The following is a 27,828-nucleotide window of genomic DNA, read 5'->3' as shown; positions in this document are numbered from 1 at the left end:
TAATATAATCTGTCATCCTGTCTGACTTGTTTCCAGGGTGTGTAGGGCATCACCTCAAACTCCCATGACAACAAGATGAGACAACTCAAGGAACATGGTCGGGTTCTTGGCAGGATTCATCCTGGGTTCTATGACATCAGGAAGAGATTGAAGGAAGATCTTGAGAGAATGTTGGCTGAGAGACGATGAGGAGTCCAGAAGATGAAGGCCGGTAAACGTCTCAAGTCAAGTAAGAATGAAAGTTGTCTGGAAATAATCACTGCATCAGCTAGATTTGATGACTAGTGATCCTACATGTACTTAATGTCTTGGAAGCTTCATGTTAGGGCTGTCTGGTTTGAATCTGGTGAATCTTTGCATCAGATCCTACTGCTCGTTTTCTTTTCTATTGACCCATGGTTCGATTCCTGTTTATTCCCAGGTGTGATCTCAGTTATTTTTGAAGGAATTGAGGAGTCTTGGGTTCAGATCCTACTGCTTGTTTTTCTTTTCTATTGACCCCTGGTTCGATTCCTGTTTATTCCCAGGTGTGACCTCAGTTATCCTTGAAGGAATTGAGGAGTCTTTGGTTGAGATCTTACTGCTTTTTTCTTTTCTTTTGACCCCTGGTTCGATTCCTGTTTATTCCCAGGTGTGATCTCAGTTATCCTTGAAGGAATTGAGGAGTCAAGTCACTTAAAGACATTTTTTAAAAGAAATTGTGAGAGGTTTTCCACTTCGATGCAACGAGTGTGAATAGTCGTAACCTTTAGAGGGGGCGGATCCCAGATCTGAGTCATGTACAGTTCATTATCTTGTTTGTTTGCTGACATGTTTACTCTACACTTGAGTTTGTACCTTGGACCTGAGTTAGGTTAATTTTTGTACTTGCATACGTGTACATGTACACGTACACCATCAGGTTGCAGACTACTTAAATAAACTGCCATAGACCCCAGTGATAGATACCCCCACTTCCAAAATTCAGGGGAAAATGACTTTTGTGAGAAATTTCCATCCAGTGGTGATCACCCCTAAAAGTGTATTCCGGATGTCCATTGCCATTTTGAAAACTGATGCCTATGCTGCATTGCAAAATGGAGCAATTTCAGGGCTTAATTCATCCAAATTACACAGAAATACAAATACGAGCTGGCAGTCCTGTTCACGGCTTCCACTTTTCTTCTTTTTCTTTTTACAAACCTTCAATTTCATGGCCCACAAAATAATGATAGCAAAAAATGAGGGCGTACAAATCGTGATTTGGCCGGCGTAGGCAATTTTGGGCCTTTTTACTGGCCTGCAACCATCAGTGTAGGCGTAGGCAATTTTGGGCCTATTTACTGGCCTGCAACCAGTGGCGTAGCCACTGGGGGGGGGGGGGGGGCAACCGCCCCCCATGAAACCTTGTTGCCCCCCCAGTCGCCCCCCCCCCACTGAGATTTTGAGTTTCTAAAAAAATTATCATTGATCTAAATCTAAATAGCTCCCCCCCCCATGAAACCTTGTCGCCCCCCAGTCGTCCCCCCCCCCCCCCCCCCACACTGAGATTTTGAGTTTCTAAAAAAATTATCATTGATCTACATGATGCCATGGGCATCAATCCTGGGGGGACAGGGGACTGGTCCCCCTCCCCCCACTTTTTGAAGGGTGGGGGGACACAATATCAAAACAAAGTCTATCATTAGTGGCATACATTACATGTATCTTTCTCATAAATTTTGAGTTTTTATAATTTCAATTTCATTTTGAGCAGCTCTCTCATCCGTCCTGGAGCCTTGCTTCATTGACCAACCGCCTCGCCCAGACCGGTCACCATGGCAACTGAACAGCCTCAGGCCCCGCCTCCATCAGCCATTGGTCAAGATCGTTGCTTACCAATTCCAATCAGCAATGAGCGTAGTCGAGGGCAATGCAAGACACCTGTCAGCTTTGTTGTTGTACCTGTCAGTGATCTGGGTTACCCTGTTGGTTCACCAGGGAGTAGCATCTGGGCTTATACACCAGGTAAGCTCAGTTTTCATTTACCACACACTTTCATTAGATGCATGAAAACTGACTATATCTGGAGCATCAAGATAATAGAAGTGTGAAATAGTCTCATATTTTCTTGGCTCGGTACTTAAAGATCCTAATTGAAGAACTTAGCTAAAAGATCCTTGTTATTTAAAAAATGTTATAAAAATCAACTCGGAAGGATACGATAACATTTAAGTTCAGGCCATGAAAATACAATTTAAACAATAGACCACCGTGATTTCTAAACCCAATGGACATACGCGACATGCGGATTAGCAAAATATTAGTTGTCATCCCTTTAAGAGAATATTTTCCTTATAAATGGCAGATTTAAATCAAACTTGTTGTTTCTACTGAATTTTTCCCCCAGGAAGCAGTGGTGACTGGATCCCAAGTAGCAACTTAGAGGACATACCAGGCACAGCAGCTAACAGGATGCCTAACTTCTCCCATCAAGACACTGTCAAGAGAGGATGGCTTCCAAATGAACAAGTAAGCATCTCACCCCTCCACCACCCCACTACACTCAGTCAGCATGAGTTCAGGACTTGAAAACAGTTTACAACAACACAAGACAATTCAAGTTGGTTCCAGAGTACACACAGTCCTATTCAATTGATTTAGCCCATTCATTGGTGTTACAGGGTAATCCTATACAACAGCACTGCCCAGCTCACAAGTGACAGTGAGTCGATCCGTGAGGTACAAAGAGGACTGTAGGCTGGCCCTATGGGACCAGCACAAACTGAACAGCGATCATTGAGAAAATCAAATAGAGAAATCAAAACCTCATCAAGATGTACCTTGTGTATCTCAAGACATTACTGAAATGTCATTATGCTTGCGAGCTCTAACTTTATTGCCCTGGTTATTTCCTACAGACACCTGTCAGCCGGTTTGGTGAGCAACATGAGCCAATGTCTGGCATGCATCATAACATGGCCATGGGAGATGGGGGAGGGGTGACAGCTCATGGAATGGCAGGAACGGTCTGGAACCCTGTAGCCACCATGCAACTTCATGGCACCAATCCAAAGGTGGGTCCTGTCTCAAAGCTTAAGTCTGTGTCAATATTATCAGGCTATATATGTGAGGCATTCTGGCAAAATGAGACGGAACTGGGCACAGGCCGTAGTGGAGGGAAAATGCAAAACAACGATAGGGGGTGATTTTTGTTTTTTGATTTTCAGATTTATTGATATTCTTAAGTAAGTATAACATGTAGTCTAAAAATCATGGAATACAAGAGTTTTTAAGGAAAGATAATTGGCATCTTTCATTGTCACGAATACAAAACTGGAAACTTTACAGGCCTTTTTCTTAGTATTTTGTTTTTTTGACATGTCGATAAATGCAAACTTTAAAGTGAGCCATAATTGTCAATGGAATGTCCAATAGGAGTGCAACAAACATTATTGTAAGGAAAATTGTATTTTCTTTCGTAATACCTGCAAACCCTCATTTCGACCTCTGCCCAGTTCCGTCTCATTTTGCCAGAACGCCTCACATATATGGTCGTCAGTAACACGTGTCTATCAGCCGCTTTCATATCGGCGCATAATTGCTAGCTGCAGCAATTGGGAGACAGTCTTAAAATCTGTCTTTATTTCTATAAAACATAATTTCCTTGAGTGTTTACTGCAAAATCCTTCTTCAGGCCAATTTCAATGTATTCCTGATGTAGTGAATGCCCAATCTTTGAAGTTGTTAAACTTTTTTCTTATTTTGCAGGGAGGGGCCCTAAAAAAGTTTGTTGACATGAACTACACGTTCTAAAATAAAATTTGCATTACAGCATTGTATGTACATGTAGTTGGGATCAACTACCCTCAGTCACCCAACAGAACAATCCTCATTTTTTTTACTTTTAATGTTTTTTTAGTAAAGATTTGATAAATTTATTAAATTTGCAATTTTGTCTTCTATATTCCCAGGTGTGAGGAGCATCACAGAGCCAGCTGGTCGTGTGACATAAGGACACCTCTCCATCTATTCCTATAGAGGGCGCTGTTCGTCACAGAGGCAGCATCCACAAGAGATAGTTAAGTTAATTAATTTTTCTTCAATGGCCAGTAGCCATAGAGGGCGCCATAATGCTATCTGGTTTGTTCACAGACAAATAAAGCATATACCGCCAGTCATGCGCTTGAAACTGTGATGTCATAAAGTATGGGCAAAACGTTTCTTGACAGCGCGCATAACTGCACGATGTGCGTTCAATGCGCCAACGCGCTTAGCACGGTACATACATTGAAATACAGTAAATTTTGGTAAAAATTTGTGAAAAGTTGTATGAAAATATTGGATACCGTATTGTTTTTAATCTCGGATATCGTATTTTAGTTCACAAGGGATTTGTTAACAATCAGAAACTAACTTCCCAATTTTTTTTACATGTTTGATTTGAATTCTTCAACCGTGTGTAAAATCCCTATTCATAGAGGTGAATTTCCCAATAGTTTTGATTTTAGTCAGGTGCTAGGCAAATCACGAAATGCTCATGTAGTTTTGAATAGGACCTGGCGGTCTATGCATTTATATGTCTGTGGGTTTGTTGCCTTACCTGCCTAAAAAAAATGCTGACGGCATAATTCAGAGAAAAGAATGAAAACGAAATAATTAAGCCTTGGAATAAAAAAAATTGTATCAATTCTGTGAAATTGAAGATGATTGTAAACTGCGAGTAGTTTGTATTTAACTTTATTTATGTTAGGCCATAAAAAAAACAAAACGTCGGTCTCTGGTCAGCGCGCGCGTCGATTTTAATCATGGGTGTCAATCTTTTTTTTTCCCAAAATGTTCCGTGGTAGCTCCAACAGTGCCCTCTATTGCCGCACCTCCTTATTTTTTTACCAAAGAGCACCAAGGAATGGGAAATTGCACCAAGGCAAATGATCGAGGGCACCAAGGCAAATTATGGAGGACACCAATGTACATGAGGACACCAAAAAAGCAAAATAGTACCCCACCTTGTCTGTACAATCAAAACTTGAAAAAAAAAAAGCAAAAAAAAAAAAGCCGCATCGCGCATCAATTCCGGAACTTTCGTCTGACCAGAGACCAAGTTTTTTTTTTGGCCTTACTGTAAAACAATTGAAAAATCCTTTGCTTTTTTGTTGGCATAATTTTTTATGTAAAAAGATGATAGGCTACTAATGTTAGAAATTTGAAGTTAATTGAAATCAATCTTGGAAACTGTCAGTTGAAGATATGTTTTGTCGACATGTACATTACAACATTAAAGGTCAGTGAACCTGGGTGACCTTTGACCTCTGTTGTCTCAATAGTAGTTTATCAGTTAAAATGTCCATTCCATAGAGCTGTAGTAAATTATGAGAGCGTTTACTCCTCATTCGCTTGCACACTTCAAAGTTGTCTGAGCTTAACACAGTGCTTGAAGAATGTACATGTAGCGAGATCAATGTGCAAGTCACGTCGCCAATATGACATCAATTCTTTTGATTTTTTGTGCGCTTAATGTGTTGCAAAAATATAACAGATATATGGCTGAGCAGGCACATGATCTACAGTGAAAAAAATGCAAAAATCTATGCAGCGCACTAGTGTGAAAGCACAGAATGAAATGGGAGTTGTACTAACAGCTTTGAATAACAGGGAGTGCGTAACAATTTATTGCAATAGTTTTTCTTGCAACAATAAAACAAAACACAATGGAGTGTGTTCAGTGGAAAAAGTACAATCAGAATGCAAGTCAATTGAAATTTTGTTTGTTGGTTGGTTGTGATGACGAGGCCCGGATTCTCCAGTAGATCTCTCTCATAGGACGCCATCTTTGTAGGAAAATTAAGACTGCGTGTTCAACACCATGTGCGCGTAGTGTGCAAAATGTTCCAAACTTGCGCTCCTGTTGCTTGGAATGTCTCCAAAATACAGCGCAGCCGATGCGCGTCATGAAAATTTGACATCTTAAACAGCCCAAGTTTGAAGAGGAATTGTCAAATTTAATATTGTAGAATGTGTTAATTCAGCAGGAAAACAAGTACAATGCAAAATAAATCAGCCATTAAGGCAAAGTAAAAAAAAAAAGTTTCTCGTCCCCGCTTCAAGGCTTTTTTGGAGGCCCCCTGGATTTTTTTATTTTTTTTTATTTTTGAAAAATGCAGTAAAAAAAACACCGAAAAAGTCCACAAATTCATCGGAAAATAAATTGTAGACCAATACAAGTCTAAATGACACCGTAAATATGTTCATTTCTCTTGTCCAACTTATCTATCATTTTAAAAGTGTCTTTGAACAGTGGATACACCAATAGTTGCAGGAAATTTTTAAATGGCGGCCATCTTGAAACAAACAAAAAAATAGAAAGCCCCGCTTCCTCCTTTTTTTCAAAAACCCGGACGAGAAACATGTTTGTTTTTTTACTCGACCTAATGAAACAGAACATACTCGTTGTCTGGAGGATATCATGAGAAATACCCATTGTATTAAAGTGAAATTTCCTCTGTTATAAACTGATCATGACATTTTTGTGAAGCCTGAAAAATTTTAACAGAATATCAAACAATACAGTTAATGTAACTAAAACAAACTGTTTCTAGCGAGAAAATTGCAATGCAAAATAATGCAAAAAAAAAGTCCCGAAAAAACCCCACACACTGGTTTTTGAGACGATGTCTATTTAATTTCAACAGCAAATTATTTCAATTAATATAACAAAAACAATGAAGTGTGTTCTGCGTGAAAATTTAAATTGGAATGAAAAATATTCTTAATACGCAACAAGAACAACACATTTGTGTGGACGACAATTCTGGAAATATATGCTGAGCTTGATTAAAAATGTGTCCATCGATTGTTCATAAAGTAAAGTCTTCAATTAAAAACTCCATAGAATTTCAAGAGGAATCGTGTAACAATTAAAAAACGATTAAATATTTAGAAAAGTACTAATGTAAAATATAATCGAAGCCGTAGAAACTTTGCATTATACTGTTGCACTGAGAAACAAATCTAAGATTTCCACACATTCAGGCGTACCTCTAAAAATTAAGTGTAAAAATTACTCCTGTTTAAAAATCCTGAAATTTTCACCGGCACCAGACTATCATGTGACCTCTAAACACCTTGACAGGAGAGGGCGATAAGCCATACAAAATCATTGAAGCATGAAAACCCAGTTTGACGGCACACTACACGGTCAAGTGAGGAAGGCCCTTCAACCAGGTTGCATCGAGACCCTCAGGCTAAGAAGTCTACCTCCACCTCACACACTACTGGTAACCAGCATTCCAGCAGTCTTATGTGGTCTCTAGCAGGCTTCAACAAGTGTAGCAATCTCCAAAAAAGGAAAAGGCTAACTACCAGTCTGACTGATGATTGGCTGCGAAGACAGATCTGAACTTACAGGACAGGGCAGGGCTTCAAAAAAGAAGTCTGAAAATTCAGTCAAAAATTTAGTCCACCTAATATGAGGAAATTATGTTCCCAAATCTAAGTCCAGCCAAATAAACTCTAAGTCCAAAAATCCCCAAGACCCTCCCTAGTCCCATCAACTTGCAGACCTATCAGTCAGGAAGCCCTTCAACTAATATTCCAGTTCCCTCTCAACCATCAACCAGTCAGCCCAAAGTCCCAAAGCCTACCCTCCAGCTCCAAACCCCTTCAGCTCCCAACTTCTCAACCTCCCAGCCTCAGACCCTCAGATCTGAAAAAATTTCAAGGGGTACCCCTTGATTTCTGAAATTCTGGCCAAAGCTGAAAAATTTTCTAAGTCCAACAACCTAAGGGTTTTAATTACGATAACCGGAGATTTTTTCAAGAAAGTGCCATGGCAGAGCGGGAAAAAAGAGAGCTGGCATGCAGAAGGTACGCGGTTCAACCCTGCTCCATGCTACTATTTTATATATTTTTAAAATTTTATCACTGCTGTGAGGAAAAATTCTCCTCCCGGGTTCCCGGCTGGGTTTTGAACCGGGGACCCAGCGCCTGGCGGTCAGCGAGCTAGACCGCCACGCCACTGGCCTCTTCGAAAATTTGTTCTCGGAACTTATATTTAAAGGTTAGATTGCGCAATATAAAAAAAAGAAAAAAAAATGGCCACCTGGGCTCATTTGAATAATTGAATAATAAAAAGCAGAAAACTGAATATTCAGAAGGAAACAACAGATCCGAAATTCTGATTCTCAAATTTAGCCATTTATTCCATATACTTTCTATTGTTGGCCATTATGTACACTTTTTACAAACCTATTTCACACTTTTTTTTAAAAGTTAATAATTATTACAGTTTGTAACCTATGCGTACATGTATTTAACAAGAAACACAATTCTGTTTAATAAATGTCCATTAATTTACCTAATTTGTCAATGCTCAATATTTAAATAGCAAGTCCTACGTTAAATTTGTTCAAATTTTATTCTTCCGGGGGGGGGGGGAGGGGGGCAAAAAATGGTTTTTAACTATAAAAGGCCAAACTTTTGTTTGAATGTGGAAATGGAGTTTTTAAATTTGGTAATCTCGATTTTACTTAAAATTGTCAGTGATTTTTGCCTCAAATCATATACAACTATTTTTTTCAAATTCTGAAATGTTTTAACCACTTCAAAAAGAAAGAACAATACCAGTTCCAATACAGTAACGCCTTATTTCAGGAATAATTGCTTTTACAACTAAATTTAAATAAGTTAAACATTGATTTACAAACATGTTACAGATAATATATGCATACTGCCCTCTATAGACCAAATATTTTAACTGTGTCTATCTGGCTAGATTATTATGCCAATTCATTTTAGAATGCTCAAATTATTTCAAAAACACTTTCCATTTCCCTTTTCTTTCCATAAATTTAAGGACATCTCAAAAAGCAAATATTTATGGATTTTGTTTCCTTAAAACATGGATTTTTGCTCCCAGAACTTTTTTCTATTAGGAATGTAGTTTCAAAATGTCACTTTACAAAAAGACAGTTTCAATTGTATATTGCAAAGAAGTTACTAATGTTTAACTTTCTTGTTTGATAACATATTTTACATCACACAAATTTGGCTTGATTTCATTCATGTCAACCATATCTTACACCTTGTAACAAAGCACTCCTATGCATCATGTTTAAACCAATCGTTAGTGTGGATCATACACTTTGAGTTTAAATAATCACATTAGTAAAATTGTATTTATATTCCTTTTATTTATATAAATAGTTTGATTGTAAAGCGCCAGGGAGCACTTTTGAAATGGATTCTGCGCTACGAACTTCAATTATTATTATTAAACATTAATTCATTCATTAAACAGTCATTAGCAATTCATGGGCAATAGAGGGCGCTCCTCATTGAGACTAATTTTTATTTACCACAACTAGGGTGCACAACTGTGTACAACATTTTTTAACTTTCTCTCATTGATATACAAACAAAAATCTCAATTTTAAATTTAAACAAATGATAACTACACAAATGAACAGAAATACAATAATGTCAATTAACTTATTGGGCAAAACCAGAAAATCTACAGTTTTAGCAAGTATATGGGCAATTCCATGGTGACAGACATTAGAGAGTTTCTGCAGGTTTCAAATTCGCATCAGTATCACGATTCAGAACATTTTACGCGTGACGCCATCACTTCAATTCTTCTCGTACGCTAATCGATAAAGTGACATAGGGTTTTAATTCAAATTTTTCTCTTAAAGAAAAATGATAACCACCTCTCATTCTTAATTTTATGATGTACAAGACATAACGTCTGATTGCAATTAGAAGTAAAAGAGTGAATTTTTCAAGGTGTACGGTGAATTTTTAGCATTTTTGTGACAAGAAATTATAACGTCATTTTCTCAATAGGTTTACACAGAGACGCCATGCCAAAAACTGAGATTTGAACACGCCAGTATGTTTGCGTACACTAATCAGCCGCATCATATAATTCCAATACGCATCATTTTTGGGGGGATGAAGTGTTTTTACATTTTTCAACCTGTAGACGCATTGATCTTTTCTGTCCTTCGCTTACTGAACTCTTTCTTTATTGTGACCGACATTACATAAAAAAACAACACAGGAAACAAATGATAGATCAAATTTGAAATTTCTCTTAATGTTAAAGGCCAAAGGATGTCATATTTTATTTCTCATATAATTTATAGCCAGTATAACACTTTATACATGTACAAAGATGTAAAATGAAAGTTTTTATAATCATAATAATTGAGAAATGAGACACTGTGTGTTGAATAGTTTCTGTTCAGGTCAAGTTTTATTTTCTTTATAAATTTCCAACAGTGACTGTATGCAAGAACAAAATAATTTTTCAATATCCGAACTCAGAGAGTTTTAGAATTTATCAAAAACAAAAACGCAATAAAATACCTACATGTACATACCATCAACACCAAAAGTAACTGATCATAAAGCTAATTAAGTGACAAATTTTGCGAAGCGACCATTATAATATTAAAGTTGTCTCCAATAAAAACTGTGTAAATAGACTTGCATCATATTTTCTGTGTTTCTAAAAATTTTGAGGTCTCAACATGTTTAACAAATTCCATGCTCAATTTTAACTATTTTTCTCATAGTATTATTCTTGCTCACTTATGAAACTCCTCATGTTCTGTTCTTTTCTGTCTATTCCTCTTTCATTTGTTCCTCTTGTGGTCTTCATACCATCATTTTCTTCCAAGTTTTGTTTCTGCTGTGTCTTTCTCTCTGCTGCTGTAAGTTGCAACTTGGCTGTACATCTTTCCTGAAAATATGAAACATTCAACTGAATTAATCATAATTTGTACATGTTTACATTAACACAATTTTACTTGCTATTTTCCTAGCAATACTAAAGTTATCCAATGAACCAACAACAAAACAAATGAAATAAGTTAGCCAATGTTAAGTAATAAATAGGGAATTATGAAAATCAAACTATTTGGTGCCAAACAATAATTCAGTTCTTACAGGGAAGACTTCCCCCACCCCACCCCATTAGAATGGGCAATGATAGACGACTTGTACCCAACAGCAAAACACATACATTTTTCATTTTATCAAAGGGTTGCAGATGTCCAAGTTTAAAAAGGCTGTTTTGTGAAAAATATACAAGTTGCTCAGACAGTGGCTTTGCACTCAGTTGCATTTTGGTTCAAAGAGTTTACTACTTGTATGTGTATGGACTTAAATAACATGTGTACTTGCATTTTCCTCAACTACAGACTGTGCAATAATGTGACTGGCATTACGTTACGCTGAGAGATTGTGACTGCATGACATTACATGTGACGACATTACAATATTTCATGGCTAGCCTAAGCATTAAAACTAAAATGTAAACAAAATATTTTTTTTTAAATAAACTTGTCAGGACTCAAGCTAATAAATTTGTAACAATTATTCATTCGTCAGACAATGTAGGTATTTACAAAGAAAAAAAATCAGTTTTGGTAACTTATAAATATTTAAATTTGTATTTTAGTATACAAGCAAAATCTGACTTATATTGACATCTTAAAAATAATATCCATTTTCACAAAGATGCCTTCAAAATGGTAACATAAAAATTTGAGAGAAAATATTACAGAATAGATAGCAAAAGACTAATTCAAAATTCCTTACCAGTGCATCCATATTAAAGTCATCATGACGTCATTGCAGACTTTGATGTGATGGTGTACCGTAACTCGCAGAATAGTGCGCGCATGGGACGAAACTATTTCAGTTTTAAAACGCCGAGCTATATTGTGTCACTTCAGCAAATCAAACTTGAACAAACCGTAAATGGTTGTTTGGTCTTGTGTCTCCACCAGCATGGAATTGCCCATGTGACCTTTTTTTCTCATTTAACAGCCTAGTACATTCTAAATAGGCCCAAGGCACCTTGGATGTAGTTTCTCTGATGTTTGATGTCATCACAAAGTGGTGCAGTTTCAAGGGCATTCCAGCATCAAGAGCAACATCTTCTTGGTAAGAGCAGGAAAACCTGAAATTCAATTAAAAATTGAAAATTAAATATACGTAACATATACACATGCAGTTAATGATTTGTTTTTCAGATTTTTGCAGGATTTTGTAGCTTTTGAGGCTCCACTAAAATGGGAGAACAACTATAATAATAGTAGGTAGGGAGGAGTTTTGAAGATAGAGTTTAGAATTTTAGCTTCCTTTGTGTTCACATCTACAGCAAAATTTTAGTATGAATTTATCATCAACCCATAATTCACATAAACATTGTTGCAAAAGCAAGTACTCAAGTATATTGAACAAGTTCTTAGCTCACCTGAAACACATGCGTTCCTCTTCTTGTGGTTCTGATAACAGGCGCCTGATGACTTACTCAGGTTACTCAGGTCCTGTCTTATTGTAAGAGTGTGAAAAAATGAAATATAGATTAGTTATGGTAGATTAAATTACCTGCGAGGCTGTAGACATTGGTTATTATTATCCGAAACAAATAACTGACTTTTAGATGCAAGCAAAACGATACACATTTCATACACGTGAGCACACAGAATGGAAAGTTACAGAACAATTTGAGTGTTCATCACAGAGCTTGAGTTGGCATTGTAATCGTTGGACCATGCTCTGAATGACAGGTAGTGGTGTGTACGTGTTTGCAGCCAAGTAAGTGAGGGTGCCAAAGAGGGCTGATTCAAATTACCAGCTGCAGTCGGTTGTTGCCAAGAGAAAGTTACCAGAGTAAAACTCTCGGTCGGCGGCCCGCAGAACTGTGGTAATGCTCTTGGAGAGTATCTCCTTCCCCTTGGCCGTACGTGCGACTACTGAGCCATAACAGCAGCCACTGAAAGAGATAGGCAACAGGCCAACCACCATAATAGCCTGGGACCAGAGGGTTCAGATCTGCCCGCTCAAGCTGAAGTTGGCCAGCTCCCCCTCCGTACACTCGCTCATGAACTGAATGGTGCGGCAGACGACAGAAGACAGCTGCATGGTGGAGACACTGCAACCGGTATTGCCAGGTGAAGAGGAAATTCATACAGCTTGCGTGACTGTTTGACTGCAGCATCCTGGATGGGATCCGTCAGACCCAGACCGCCCACCATTCTGTCTGCAAAGATGTCATAGGTGGCGGTCCTCGTCAGAAGGATGCAAACTTTCCGCACCAACCTCACCACCTCATCCCTTAGCCACTTCAGACTTTTCTTCTGGCAATTGCTGGCAAGCAACACATACAAGGTGCACTATTCAATGGCAGTTTGTAGTGCGTCCAGCGTTTGCCAGAAAGCCAGGAGAGAGGATTTCACCTTGCCCAGATCTTCTGTCATCTTGGCCACCACTGCCTCAAGGTTCTCGTTACTTCTGCGACCCGATACGGACGTGACAGTAACGATATAATTCCTCAGTCAGTGCTGGAACATCGCTGCCTTGCACTTTGTAGACTGAGGGAAGCACTCACGGACCTCTGCGACACTCCAGGGACAGAGTGACACACTTCATTGGTCTGAATGTAAGCCACAGCTTGCTGGCCATGTCCAAAAGCAACCCGGCCTGCTCCCTCACCTAGCTGTGATGGAATTCCAGCGCCGCACATCAGTCACATGGATTCGGTTGCTCCCCCAGCACATACATGTACAGACCCTCATCTGTGTTATGAAAAACTGAAGGGCCCCAAACGGAGTGTTGGAGCACCAGGGCAACTCTCTCATCCACGTTAGAAGAACCCCGCAGGGAACTCCAGCATTCATCCGTGGAGTGTTGGGAAATGGCCAGATCTCACTTGATCCCAGTCCCGGCTGGGAAGTCCCTGATTCGTGCTCCTGGGAGACAGAGTGTTAGGCTAATGTCAGTACAGTCGTAATTAATTGACCAACCAAGCCATGGGCTGGGAGCGTTATATCCACAGGCTTGGAAGGTGTGTCATGAGGCCGCAGGAGAGCCCGGACAATCGGTGAAACAGACCCACTGCACTTGTGAGTTTGGTAGTGGTTGGAAACAGCTAGCCTGTCTGAGTCAAACTCCCACTGATAAACATACAAGGTGAAAGGAAACTAGAGAATGTACTGCTGGTGTTGTGTCAGCGTCTGCTGCAAGTGGTAGCTCTCCCGACACATGACACAATTCCAGTGACAGGATAGGAAAAGATTGGTCTCATTGTCTGAAGATCTTGGAGGCTGTGGATTTGAGATGGACCCGTGCCTGTAACGATGGAGTCCAAAAGCCGTAGGAATGATCTCCAGTACCACGTACAGGCGTTGGCCTGGCCCTTGTCCATGTTATGGTTGCCCTTGGGTTCCTGAGCATTCCTCCACGGAGTGTTGGGCACTTTCCCGGTCACTTCCCCAAACCCTCATCTGTGATACGATTACCCTGAGGGGTTCCCAAGCATGCATCCACAGAGTGTTGGGCCAGAGCCAGAATCCTCCCCTTATCCACCTTACTGTTGCCCAAAGGGGCGTCTGAGTGTTCCTTCGCGGAGTGTTGGAGATTGGCCGTGTAGTGATTCTTCTCCAGCAGCTTGTCTCCAGAGTTGTTCTCCATCATCCAGCTCCTAGACCCTCAACATTTTTTACCATCACAGGGAGCGTGGTCGATTGCTTGAATGACTGCAAGAACGATGACGTCCTGCGGACAATGTTTGTATTTGCAGTGACAGCTGGCTTTTCTGTGTGAAGAAGTTGCACTTCTGTCAGTGATGCAGGGGTACATGTAGACACAACTGAGTTGACCCTGGCTGACTGCTGTGGAGAAGCAACATCCATTATTTTGTCTGCAAGTTCAGCCAACTGTTCGATTTTGACGCTATCACAAGTAGGACATTTTGACTGAAGAAACAACTTGCATGCAATCTACTTCAAGCGATCTCCAGTAACTGGGTTGGTTGCATGTCACTGAGTATACACTTGCTGAAACCGTTTTTAGTTTTATTATCCGAAACAAATACCTGACTTTATGAAGCAAGTGAAATGGTAAACAAACAAGATAATTACACACATGCATAGAATGGAAAGTTACAGAATGAGTGAACTTGTTCACAGAGCTGTCTGAAGAAGGTGCACTAGCAACAACTTGGTTACTACAATGTTCAAGCAAGGATCTGATCCATTAATGGTGCCTAAAACCTCTACTGATCCATTTCAAGTAAATAGTTGATGTAACAACCACTTTGAATAAAGTTTATGCAACTGATCACTGATGCAGGCAGGGATGTGAAGTCAACCATTAATTTTATCCTTTGAATTTATTAGTTCTTGAGTTCTGAAAAAAAAAACCATTAAAACTACATTCTAAGCAAACCAAAGGCATCAAAATTTTGTCACCGACACCACAAACTGACACTCGGTTTTCACGAACTGAAACCAGTCTTAATGTACCAGTTTAAAGGATTCTAATTCATTTTTTGTGTAAGCCCACAAGTAAATGGATGGCGTAAATTTGTGTCGAACCCTTCAAAGCGTTTTTATATTGTATTTCCATCACATGCTTGTGTTTCATTGGGTAAAAAACTACATTATTCTATTACGAGTCAGTGTACTATTAAAGTGCGCGCACACACCCCCATGTAAGTTTGTGAAACTGAAATTATTGATAACACGGTTTTCAGGAACTGACTCCACATGCGTACATGTCAGTTTGTGAAAACAGTGAGGATTTACCTGATGTGTGATGTCACAAAGTAGTGCCGTTTCAGAGCATTTCAGCATCAAAAGCAGCTCATCTTTTAGGTCCAGGTATCGTGAAAACCTTAAATTGAAAATAAAAAGCGACATTAAAATTAATTATATATGTAAGTATTGGGACCGTACATGAACCGGCACGCAATCGCTCTTCAGGAGATATATAACAGGTGTTTCCACATGTTATTGATCGTCTATAAATCTAAGACTGGCGGGTCATTCATTCCTGATATAATGCAATCCTAAGCTGGCTGTTTTATCAAATCCTGCTTCATTGATCCACACTGGATCTGTCCCACACCTGTTAACCCCTTGATGCTGGTATTGTCAGCCACGGATCAGCGGCACTTTGAGTTTGAATGTGTACATGCAGGCATTTGGATATTGCCCATCAATGAATGCAGCAGGAATGCGGCCACAGCGTTCCCTGGCTCATCACCCTTCATTGAGCTGCAGTCACCGCCGTCAGCCAGCGTAAAGGGGTTAAATGATCACCTGCCTTTAGGTTTAGGCATTCTCCCGATGACAGTCACAGATCACTGACTAAATCTTCAAATCTTCAGAACCACTTCTCTTGTTAGTGACTGTCACTTCACATGCTGTTCATATAGAACTTTTCCCTAGTGATTTCTATCGTATTCAACATCACCTACCTAGGCGGAGTCAGCATCCAGGATCTCTAGTAGCTACCATTAAACATCAGCTTTGTTAACTTGAACTTTGCTCCTCCACCCCTACCTACCGACTTCCTCAACGGGATGTGCTCTAGCGCCCATCGCATGGCAGATGGCAGAGAGGTTGGAGCAAAACTACGTCACTGAAACATCCGTCTGTGGTGGCAAGAAATTGGAGATGCAGTGGAAGACCAGGAGACTACTGGTGAAAGATGCTGGTCATCACCTGGCTGTCAGCAACCTCCCTATGGATGCCACAGACAAAGAAAAGCAGACAATACCATCAACGCATGTCATTTGTAACCAGCATGCTTTATATGCAATTGTTGACCAGCTAGGAAGGCAGCTGCAGCTTGCGTGTGTCACACTTGATCAGCAAGTTTCTAATAATCAAACATTCAGTTAAGTGCAGTTTTGAAATCATCAGTTTGGAGTCATTGGTTTGTAGATCATTGCTGTGCTTTTACAGTCATTTTCCAATAATGTTGTTTGGTTTTTTACTTTTTTTCTTGCTGTCCATTTATCTAAACCTTAGTTTTTCTCAATATTCTCCAAAAATTGTATCCAATTGTTTATTATTTTTATCCTTGAAAGTTTTATTTTTCTCCTTGGCAAATTCATTTTGAGTTTTTAATTCGTTGTTTGATCCAGATTGAGATTGCTTTCATGTATTTAAGAGGAATTTTTTTTATTTAAGGATACAAATTGTTTTTGTGTGAAAGATCTTCTTTTTTTATCAGACTAAATTCAAAATTTGAGAAGTACATTGATTCCTTTTCTTCTTTGTCCCAGTTTCTAAAACTATATCGTGACAATCACTTCAACCAGGATTTTTTTCTTAGTGAGCCATTTTTTGCCATTACACAAGTATCAAACATCTTGGAGAAAATAACACAATTTTATGTGTTTGTATACAGTTAAAAAAATTACAATATTTACACAATACCACATATTTAACCAGTCGTAACCTAGAACAACATTCCATTTCAAACCTGAAAACCTAGCTTTCCCAGCACCACTTTCCCACCACCACTACTTCAAAAAGTTCTGATGAAGGTTGATTGGTCAGTCAGTTGTAAATCCACTCGTGAAAAACGCTCTCCTCTGCAAGGCTATCGTGCTGTCTGTGTGGTCCACCTGCAGAGGAAGATGTGAGATAGAAACAAAAGGCATATCAGAGTCAAGTCAACTTGAATTGGATTGAGAACAGTGGGGTCTTAGAATAGTGTTTATCAGATAGGGCTCATAGTGGATCATCAGACAATTTCAGAATTTGAGAACATCTCAACTACAAAGAAGAAATAAGACATCAATGTTGTAGTTACTATCAAGAGGACATGCAGACTTGAATTGATCTCAAGAGATTATGGAGACTATAATCTGATGACCACATTTGAAAGCAATTTCTGAGGTGGAACCAGTGGACACTTTCAGGGCATATGCACAATCAGCGAATCATTCGCAGTTTGAAAAATATGTTTACAACTTGCAAAACTGTCCTTCAAATACACATGTGTAAATCTTTGTGACCACAGCAGAGAGTCTAGTTAGTCTACTCTCTACCTTGGAAGTCAACTACAATTGCTCCTTGATTTCAAAGCACAAGTGCAAAATCATAGACCTTATTAAACTGGTAGTTCTTGCTAACAATGACTGCGGCAGATCTTGTCTCCTGCGTGTTTCTCAGAGCCCATACTGACTATCAGGAAAGGAAGGAAAGAAAAACAAGAAATTCATGTTTGATATCTTAAAGGAAATAAATAATCAGGGCTGAGAATGACCAACAAGCAAAATTCTTGACAAACAGGGGACTTTTAAATAAATTTGCAAAAATGCACTGCAAAACCAATTTTGGAACCATTACATGTTGAGAATCAATTCCTTCCAAAGTTGGAATGCATGTGAAAAGTACAAAATCTGACTTGAGAATGAATTTTTGCTCTGACAAGGACCTCTGAATTGGCAAATGTGCAATCATAATTTCATCCCTTTCTTAGGTTTATCTGTTCCCTTTGCTGTCTTGAATTGATCATCTTCAGATGTTTTGCTCACCTTTGATTAGAATGATTCATTGTCACCACAACAAATTCCTCTACAGCCTCTCATCTCCAGTGGGGAGGGGGGGGGGGGTAAACTGCAATAACACAATAACTTGCAAAATAAAATTATCCAGTGGCAAATTGTTGAATTTCTTTTTTAGATTAATCAATTAAACTGGAAAGTGTTCAGTTTTGAAACTTCTCAATTTGCTGATGCACCAGACAAAATAAATTTTTAACCGTCTCATGCATAGCATCAAAAGCCATTAATTTAGAATGCACTTCAAAGTACAGAATTTGATTTGTTCACATACAAATGTCCAATCGTAATTTCAGCCGTTTTGAAGATGTTTCTCCATTCCTTTTGCTGTCTATAATGATCAGTTGCAATCAGATGCTCACCTTGGATTGGTCAATCGGATTCCCCTGAAGTCGTTGGTTCATCGCTACTTTCCCTCTTCTCTCCAGTAAGCTTCTCATCCGTGGTAGCTTGTACCTTGCAGTGTTATCAAAAACAAAACAATCATTCAAGTGGTCAAGTTTTCAAAGTACATTTTGCACACAAATCTTGTCCACAATTTTGTACTTCCAATTGTAAACACAAAAGCAATTTTATTTGTTATATTTATTTAGCGTGCCCAGAGTTTTTAAGCTACAGATTCAGAACGCCAAGTGAAAACTGGAGTGAAATTTGGGAAGGTGGAATCAATTTCAATTTCAACAAAAAAAGGCCTTTGTTAATACCCACTCTGAACTCCAGTCAGAAAAAGAGGAGGAGATTGTTTTCCATTGTAAGAAAAGGTTTTAAAATCTTTCTCCAACAGAATGCTTTGGTTTGCTTGATGGAAAAAATAATAATCCAAGAAACAAATGGAATGCTCTTTTTGGTCTAAAATTGAAGTCCATTTTGACTGATTGGCAATAATTATGATGTTTGTTGAGAATTCATTTTTCAAAAGTTGCTAATTAAATTTCAAATTTCTTCAAAAAGTCATTCCTTCTTAAAATCTTACCTTGTTTTTAGATGTAACCCTTCTGGAAGCACATCCTGGTAAGATTAGTTTAAAAAGAACAATTTGGTTCGACTTACTCTGAACAAAACGAACGACTCCACTTGCAAACTGTAACAATCCCGGGGGGAACAAGAGCATGTGACCTTGAGCTGCAAAGAAAATGGTTACCTCACCTCAGTTAACATGCAACCTTGTTCCCCCTGCGCCGATGATTCCGAACAATCCAACGAATGACTCCACTTGCAAACTGTCACAATCCAAGGGGGGGGGGGGGGGGGACAAGTGCATGTGGCCCTGCAAAGAAATTGGTTACCTCACCTCAGTTAACATGCAACCTTGTCCCCCATGCCGACGATTCCGAGCAATCTATCAAACGACTCCACTTGCAAACTGTACACTTTCACAATCCAGGGGTCTCTTGTGGATGCTCACGTCTGCAGAAAATCAATGAAAATAAATTAATGTTCATTTAATTTGAAGTATTTTCCTTGTATTGCCTTTGGTCAAATAATGAAAAGCTGATATTTATAAAATACCAGATTAATTACATCTGCCATTTTTACACTCTAAAAACAGATTGGTTAACATAACCAATCATTGGTTAAATTAACCAACAATTGTTTGATATGTGTGGACCTAATCGGGTTGGTTGGATACATTTTAACCAACATTGGTTATTTAACCAATCTGTTTTTAGAATGACCTGTAGTGTCATGCCCCATAACATGCGTTAATTTGTGAAACAAACCCAAACCTAGTTAAATGATGCATTGCTATAGCATAAGCAAAATCCTTTTTAAGTATCTGACAATTAACAATGATTTTTTTTTGGGGGGGGGGGTTTACCTCCGAGGTTTCTGAGTGATACAGGCATCCACAGGTAGCGAGGATGGCGAATTCTACTTCTCCCAACATCAGAAAGTCACCAGAATCATTCCACGTGTCCAAACATCAGAAAGTCACCAGAATTCCACCTCTCCCACATCAGAATAGGCAGTGTTCCTCAAATTTCCAGTTGGTCCTTCCAAACAAGCATCGTCCTTCCAAACACGCACCGTCCTTCCAAATACGCATCGTCCTTCCAAACAAGCATCGTCCTTCCAAACAAGCATCGTCCTTCCAAACAAGCATCGTCCTTCCAATCAAGCATCGTCCTTCCAAACACGCATCGTCCTTCCAAACAAGCATCGTCCTTCCAAACAAGCATCGTCCTTCCAATCAAGCATCGTCCTTCCAAACACGCATCGTCCTTCCAAACAAGCATCGTCCTTCCAAACACGCATCGTCCTTCCAAACAAGCATCGTCCTTCCATTGAACAAGCATCGTCCTTCCAAACAAGCATCGTCCTTCCAAACAAGCATCGTCCTTCCAAACAAGCAGCGTCCTACCAAAACATGCATCGTCCTTCCAAACAAGTATCCAAACAAACTTCCAATATTGCATGGAGTTCAAGGTAGGCATGTTTTTCAGTTGTGCTTCCAAGACGAATGTATCAAGTTATGTTGCAGTTTGCAGCGAGTCCGCACTGGAGAAAAGCCATACTCACTAAACAGTCATGTCCATCCTTTGTTCCAAACTGGTCAGATGTGCAGCAGTATTGCCTGTACTGTTAATGTCCAAAGTTCATCCAGGGGCAACTTATAATTGGAGGTGATTTTCAGAGTTTCTCCAAAATGACTCTCACATTTTACTGCTCCGTATGTACATTGTCCCAAGTATGTCAAAGGCCCAACTTGAGTAAATGTCCTTCACGGTTTACCTAAATTTTTAAATCATGTGGTTATGGCAAACATGAAATGTGAGTTATCTTGTTTGTAACTATAATTTTAAAATAAAAGTGTTTCAGGTTTATGCCCTATACTTTCATATATTTCTTTTTATGAATGAAGTTTTTAAATTGCATTGTAAGATTGAACATCCTTTATTGTTTGGCTATTTATCATTTATATCATGTTCATACAGAATATTAATTAATTTCATTTGATTTTTTAGTCCATTTTTAACATTAAGATTGTTTTCTGAAGATTGTCTTTTTTTTTAGATTATGCTCTGAAAAAAATTTGTTTAAAGCATTTCCATTTCCTTTCTTGTTTGTGCTCATTATTTCAGCCAAATGTAAAAGTTGACTTGAATTGTTTGCTTTTCAATAAATTGTGTAAAAAATTTATGCTAAGAACTGCTTTTACTGGCAATCCAGCTTTGAAAAACTAAGAAGAAAATGCGCAAGTGAACTCAAGTTCCCAAGAAGCGTGGAATATTTGCCCAGTCCTTACAACATTTGGACAGGTCTGGTTAGTGGTTAATTAGGTGGTTTATGTTGTCAGTGCCAGTGGTTAATATGACTGTCTGTCAATGGATGCATGCAGATGATTGAATGACCTAACAAATGCTGCAAGGGTCCACAGTTTTACACAGAATAGTTGAAACAAAAATGACTTTGGCACACTTGAATGCTACCACATTGTAGTCAAAACTGGATTGCCATCCCAAGTGAGCTGCCTCACATCTAAAGCTAAATTTGACTTTTATGAGCTTTGCCCTTAGGTTTCACGGTTACATTTATGGTTCTGCTGATGCTTTCTAAATTAACTTAAAATCAAGTGGAAGACTTTAATAGTTTTAGGCACTGAACATTCTTAAATCTAAACAAATATTGATTTATTTATTAAAGTGAATTAAACATAGTTATACATATTTGAAGTTTAAATTTACTTTTATGAGCACTAACCTAATGTTAAGGTTAGGTTTACTGTGCAACTTTTTTTCAAGTTATTTTAAAATTGAACTTAATTAGTTCCAAGCATCTACGTGCTCGGGGTCTAAACATCACGAAGATTTAAACATTTGTTAATGTATTTGGAATGTATTTGGAATCAAATCACTCATTTCAGATTTCAGTTTTACTACATAACTCATAAGATTATTTCCATGCCCCAAGAAGTTGGCCCTATAGACTTTACTGGAGCTTTGTTCTGGAGCATATTAGTTCAATGAACAGAGTTTAACCATGACAAACCGAATGGCAAGGACTTTGAAAGTTGGGCATTCCTTCAGTTGAAGATCAGCTTTGTGTGGTTCCCATAAGCATTCTTGACAGCATCCACTTCATTGGCTCTGAGTCTGACTGTCATGATAACCACCTGCAAATAACAAGAGTGCAACTTATCAGTTTTCAATGGCAGACTTGTGAGAGCTACCATTCAGTACAGAACATTCAAGAGACATGCAGGCAAATAAAATAGAAATTTGAAGGATTAAGTGTCTAATTATTTAGCAGGTTAGATTTAGCTGGCTTTTTACAGTAAACGATATTTAGCCAGATAGATCATACAGCACCCCTTTTGACAGTATAAAATGTATCAATCAAATTACCAACATTGCTTGTGCATGTGCAAGACCTGTGGCCTAGTGGATAGCATGTGAATCTTATGAGTGAGAGATCCCCAGCACAGCAGGGTTCGATTCCCAGCTTTCGACATTTTCAATTTTTTTTCATCCCAAACAATTAAAAATATCCTTTTATTTATTTTAAATTGACTTGAACTCCAACATTTGATTACCGAGTATCGCATTTTCTTTTTCTGATTCTTGGCTCTGGAGGATTTTTTTTAATTAAAGGGAAATAAAGTCCGAAATTGTAAAATGGACAGATTCCGTCTCGTGAATACGAAGTCACAATGACAATTTTGGCGTGGAACTAGCCCCATAAATGTGGCCAGTTTACTGGACTGCCTCCATAAACATAGGCCACACATCCGCCATCACTGAACCTACTCACACAAGTTTGCAAAGTGATTTCAACATTGCGACTTCAGACCCAGTTCATTTATGCTTTAAAAATACACTCACCCTCTTAATAACGAAGAGTGCTTCCAGCGTCAGTTGCCCAGCTGCTGCGTAATTTACGATATTTTCTGGAGGCTTCTTGGCAACTTTTCGGTCCAACTGAACAATAACCTCGCGCAATACCTGACGGGATACGAACCAATATGCAGGGATCGTTCACCCGTCTGTCAATCACGCGTGTACGAGGCACGCCACAGGCCCGGTGGTAGTCCGTTTCCCAGACCTGACAATTTAAATAAGGTTAGGCTGCATCCGAATAAACTGTCTAGCAACCTCGTCCCCAGGGTGTCGAGCAGTACGCGCCCACCACTACCTGCTCTCTCACCCTGGTATTGGATCATTTGCATGTGCAAGATTTTTGCACACGTATGCAAATGAGGAACAGTCTGGTGCCTGGATATGCGTTACACATTAGCGTTTGTTTTTGTATGCGGTGTCTGGGGTAAAAACAGAGTCAATTCGTAGCAGCGCGAGCACGGCGTGAGTTACGAAAACACGATTTTTGAAATCAAACTGTTACGATCTTATCAAGACAACATGCAGTATCATATTTCATATTAATATGAGCAAATTGGAAAGGAAATTAGTATTTTCGAGAAGGCGTGGACAAATGATCGCGAAAACACGTACTGCACGTTGTGAATATATAGCACCAAGTACACGATAAAAATCCATTACTAGCCAATTGCGGTATCCAATCAGGATACAGGAAGAAAGTTTCCTATCCAGGGTTTACTATTGGAAACGCGGTTGGAAATAAAGTAAGCACTGGGGACGAGGTTGACTGTCTAGAGCTAGGTCTAGGTCCACGCCCATCAGGAATAGTCAGAATCTTTTGGTCTGGGAACCGGACTACTACCGGGCCTGCGGCGTGCCTCGTGCACGCGTGATTGACAGGTGAACGATCCCTGCATATTGGTTCGTATCCCGTCAGGTATTGCGCGAGGTTATTGTTCAGTTGGACCGAAAAGTTGCCAAGAAGCCTCCAGAAAATATCGTAAATTACGCAGCAGCTGGGCAACTGACACTGGAAGCAGGCTCAAACTTTGTTATTAAGAGGGTGAGTGTATTTTTAAAGCATAAATGAACTGGGTCTGAAGTCGCAATGTGGAAATCACTTTGCAAACTTGTGCGAGTAGGTTCAGTGATGGCGGATGTGTGGCCTATGTTTACGGAGGCAGTCCAGTAAACTGGCCACATTAATTTTATGGGGCTAGCGTGGAACTAGACAAACATTTATCACGGTAAAAATGTCTAAGTCACTGCGCATGTTCAGTGCCTATCTGGCAAAATATCGTTCGCTTCAAGAAAGCCGGCCCCGGCTAAATATACTCCCACTGCCAAATTTGAACATCAATAAAAAAGACAAGTCTGGGGATTTTCTAGCCCCGCTAGTGTGGCCGCGGTATGCTGCGCTGAACCTCTGGCCACACACCGTGGTACCGCGCACTACTGAGGACGAAGTTTTCAAAATAATTACGGTCCGTTTCTTACATATGGTTGTATTCTATGATGTCCTATCTATCACTTCTGGGATGCTTAGGTGTAATGATGTTCAATTTTCCGAGATATTCTTGAATCTTTCTGGAGCCCATATGCACTTGTGAAACGTCTGGCGATGGCAGCCATTTTGAATGTGACAAGAGATGACCTCAAGCTGTGACGTCGCGTTTATGCAAATTGCTTGTCAGTGAGGGCGCGAGTTGCAAATGCGACGGCTGTTTCCTGTGCCGTGGATCCTGAATAAAGATCAGTGCACGTGGCCCCCAGACAATAAATGCATGGTACAGGAAACAGCCGTCGCATTTGCAACTCGCGCCCTCGCTCGACAAGCAATTTGCATAAACGCGACGTCACAGCTTGAGGTCATCTCTTGTCACATTCAAAATGGCTGCCATCGCCAGACGTTTCACGAGTGTATATGGGCTACAGAAAGATTCAAGAATATCTCGGAAAATTGAACATCATTACACCTAAGCATCCCAGAAGTGATAGATGGGACATCAAAGAATACAACCATATGTAACTTAAGGCCAAAAAAAATAAGTCTCCGGTTTCTGGTATGGAGCTTGTCCAAAAAGTGGTGCGGCGACGCGGTTTTTTTTTTTTTTACCTGACTTTTTTGCTTCAAACGTCGGCTGATGACTGCCAATGGTGCCCGACTAAACTTGGTGCAAATATATGGGAGTCCAGAGAGGACACATAAAGCTTATTCTCGATCATAACCCCATCTAAAAACACGTTAAAATTGTGCAGTAGCAGGATTCCAGTCAAACCAGTGAGTTTGGCAGTTTTGAGACATCATCTTTCATTGAAAAAAAAACTTTTTCATTTTGCCGACGCGCATGGCTACGGCGACGCGCGCGCATACCAGAAACCGGAGACTTTTTTTTTTTGGCCTAAGAAACGGAACGTAATTTTTATGAAAACGCCCTCAGTAGTGCGCGGACCACGGTGTGTGGCCAGAGGTTCAGCGCAGCATACCGCGGCCACACTAGTGGGGCTAGGGATTTTCCTGTTTTTATCCATGCCCAGCACGCATTGCAAATGTCATCAATGTTTACTTTATCCTTTTGCCCCTCCTGCCTCCTTCCAATTCCATATAACCCGTTGGTTCCCACCCCAGCCCCCCCCCCCCGCAGACAAATTTCTGAAACCACGCCCATTTCCAGATTCTCAGAAAATGGAGAAAATAACTGACAGAATTCCTTCTTTAAAAACTCAGGATTTCGAACCGTGTTTTCCACTGCATCAACTTCAGAAGAATCTACAGTAGTGCAGTCACTTCTACCTAACTTTTTAAGGCCAAATTGTTAACTTTTCAGGCCAAAATTGTCAAACTTACTTTGACTGTTGTGACGTTCTCTCGAAGTCCTCCACCATACGTGCCCCGCCAATTTACGAACGCGCAACGAATCACGTGAGACTGGTTGGTGAGCACATTCCCTGGTTCCTGTAATATTGCAATGATTTCAAAAGCATTGATGAGAGGTGCGAACCAGTTATTTCTGCAGCGCCGCGCCTATCTTATCGCTGAAACTACCCGGCAATATTTTGTAGGGTGTATTTCAGTTTCTTTTAGCTTGGGAGTAAAAGTTGGGTTTTTTTTCTTACTCACAATTTTTGCATACCATCTTTACAAATTCTCTCAAATTTTATAAAACAATATTGGAGACATGTATCTAAGAACAAGATCGTCTTCAATAGTTTGCTTAGATTTTTTATTTTGAACTGAGTCCCCTAATTTTTGTAGTGATCGATGGTTCACCCCTCCCATTAATTTGGTATAGCCAGGACTGAGCGGAATGTATATGCAAATTGGACTGCGGTCCCCTCCCTCCCCCCCCCCTCACGACACCCAATGACATTTTTAGAGTGTTGCGATGTCCATATTCCTCTATTTCAATAATATTCCTCCATTCAATATTTAATATTTAATATCTATATTCCTCTATTTAATAAATTCAGCCATAGAGGGCGGGCTTTGGATTGCGGCGAAATTAACTTGTCCTCTGATAACCCCACCTCCAACCATAAATAATATAGACAGCTTATATTAAGGGACTAGGGAATTCAAACAAAAAGTGCGTTTTGCTCTTTAAAGTTGAGTTGTTTTTTGGTAGTGGGGCCTAGACAACAAGTATCGTTCATTCATGAAAGGGGGATGAATTGAATGGGGGGGGGGGGGGGGGGGGGTTGATTGGTAAAGCTCTATTTTGTGGTGTTCATTGGGTGCTAGAAAAATATTTAAAAGGCTTTTTGTTTTCAAATAAGAGTCACCGTGGTGTCGCTAAGCCCACAACAGCAAAACACAACAGGTCCACACCAAAACAATGTAATGAAACAATGAATAATTCAAGACAACTTCAACTTATTTAAAGTTGTCTTGAATTAATCAAAGAAGCCGTCTTCTTGCAGACCGAAGTGGGGGCCACCAGAAATGCCTTTTTAGATAATCCACCAGGGAACAAGTGAAGACGATTGTTTTTTTATACGAAATTGTAGTCTATTCATCCCCGTTGCCACTTGATAATACAAATAATGAAAAGAAAGGAAACACTGCACCCCTCCCATAAAATACGATCTAGCCCCGCCCCCTCCACATAAGGAATTGGCAACAATTGGCCTGTCGGCTATTTCTTAATCCCCCAACAATAAATGCTTCTGGATCCATCAGTGATTTAGCTGTCTAATCATTTTTTTGTAATTGCATGAAGTAAATTTGTGATTGTGTTGATATATTTTCTAAGGAATTTCTTTTGATATCCTCATTATGAAGCCTGCATGCCTGATTACAAAACCCAAGTGGTGACCCAGCTGTAGAATTCAGAGGCGGGAGATTGGTCCATCACTGAGGGAGGAATGGAGGCATAATACAACAATCATCTAACCTCAAAGATTTCTCCTTGATTAACTCAAGTCATTGCATGTAATGATTTATTACACGACAATAATCATACAAAGTATACACAATGTCAAATAACAATCCCGGGCCGTCTTAAACTTTGCCCAAAATATCTGGAAAAACAAAAGAAGAGATCAGAAATGTTTCTACACCAATAACAAATAATACAAATGACTTACAAATGCCAACATATATCTACTCATAGTTAACCAAAAAACTTACTTCCGCCAAACGGTGCAAATATCAGATACTTAATTTTTATTTTCAAG

At 39.4% G+C, this 27,828-nt stretch overlaps 1 protein-coding gene and 2 long non-coding RNA genes across 6 annotated transcripts; 1 reads left to right on the top strand and 2 right to left on the bottom strand.

Moving 5' to 3' along the window:
* The first annotated feature begins 42 nt into the window (after positions 1-42).
* Positions 43-4,715, top strand: LOC119733449. Its single transcript, XM_038207012.1, has 5 exons — positions 43-229; positions 1,736-1,986; positions 2,369-2,490; positions 2,880-3,035; positions 3,933-4,715. The coding sequence occupies exons 2-5, from the start codon at positions 1,797-1,799 to the stop codon at positions 3,936-3,938; spliced, it is 474 nt and encodes a 157-aa protein (XP_038062940.1). The 5' UTR covers positions 43-229; positions 1,736-1,796; the 3' UTR covers positions 3,939-4,715.
* Positions 4,716-8,132: 3,417 nt separating this feature from the next.
* LOC119733154 lies at positions 8,133-20,398 on the bottom strand. Of its 4 annotated transcripts, XR_005271677.1 has the most exons (11): positions 20,154-20,389; positions 19,626-19,741; positions 19,385-19,456; positions 18,697-18,790; positions 18,308-18,389; positions 17,877-17,954; positions 17,248-17,392; positions 16,235-16,500; positions 15,561-15,648; positions 12,227-12,303; positions 8,133-11,929 (listed from the first exon to the last, which is right to left on the bottom strand). It is a non-coding gene; the product is annotated as an uncharacterized LOC119733154 (long non-coding RNA). The 4 variants fall into 4 exon arrangements; XR_005271676.1 differs by having other exon boundaries at positions 19,385-19,741; positions 20,154-20,398; XR_005271674.1 differs by lacking the exons at positions 19,385-19,456; positions 19,626-19,741; positions 20,154-20,389 and adding an exon at positions 19,308-19,374.
* Positions 20,399-20,946: 548 nt separating this feature from the next.
* Positions 20,947-26,105, bottom strand: LOC119733153. The gene is made up of 2 exons (XR_005271673.1): positions 26,000-26,105; positions 20,947-22,448 (listed from the first exon to the last, which is right to left on the bottom strand). It is a non-coding gene; the product is annotated as an uncharacterized LOC119733153 (long non-coding RNA).
* Positions 26,106-27,828: the final 1,723 nt, after the last annotated feature.

The sequence above is a fragment of the Patiria miniata genome, unplaced genomic scaffold (genome assembly GCF_015706575.1).
Source record: "Patiria miniata isolate m_02_andy unplaced genomic scaffold, ASM1570657v1 HiC_scaffold_25, whole genome shotgun sequence".
In the NCBI taxonomy this organism is placed as follows: domain Eukaryota; kingdom Metazoa; phylum Echinodermata; class Asteroidea; order Valvatida; family Asterinidae; genus Patiria; species Patiria miniata.
The sequence above is the reverse complement of the archived record's forward strand: the minus strand, read 5'-3'. Positions and strand labels throughout refer to the sequence as shown.

Excerpts from the sequence above, each read along its gene's own strand:
- LOC119733449 (XM_038207012.1), top strand. The coding sequence starts at position 1,797 with ATGGCAACTGAACAGCCTCAGGCCCCGCCTCCATCAGCCATTGGTCAA. Across the intron at positions 1,987-2,368 it reads CATCTGGGCTTATACACCAG|GAAGCAGTGGTGACTGGATC; the intron begins GTAAGCTCAGTT and ends TTTTTCCCCCAG. Across the intron at positions 2,491-2,879 it reads GATGGCTTCCAAATGAACAA|ACACCTGTCAGCCGGTTTGG; the intron begins GTAAGCATCTCA and ends TATTTCCTACAG.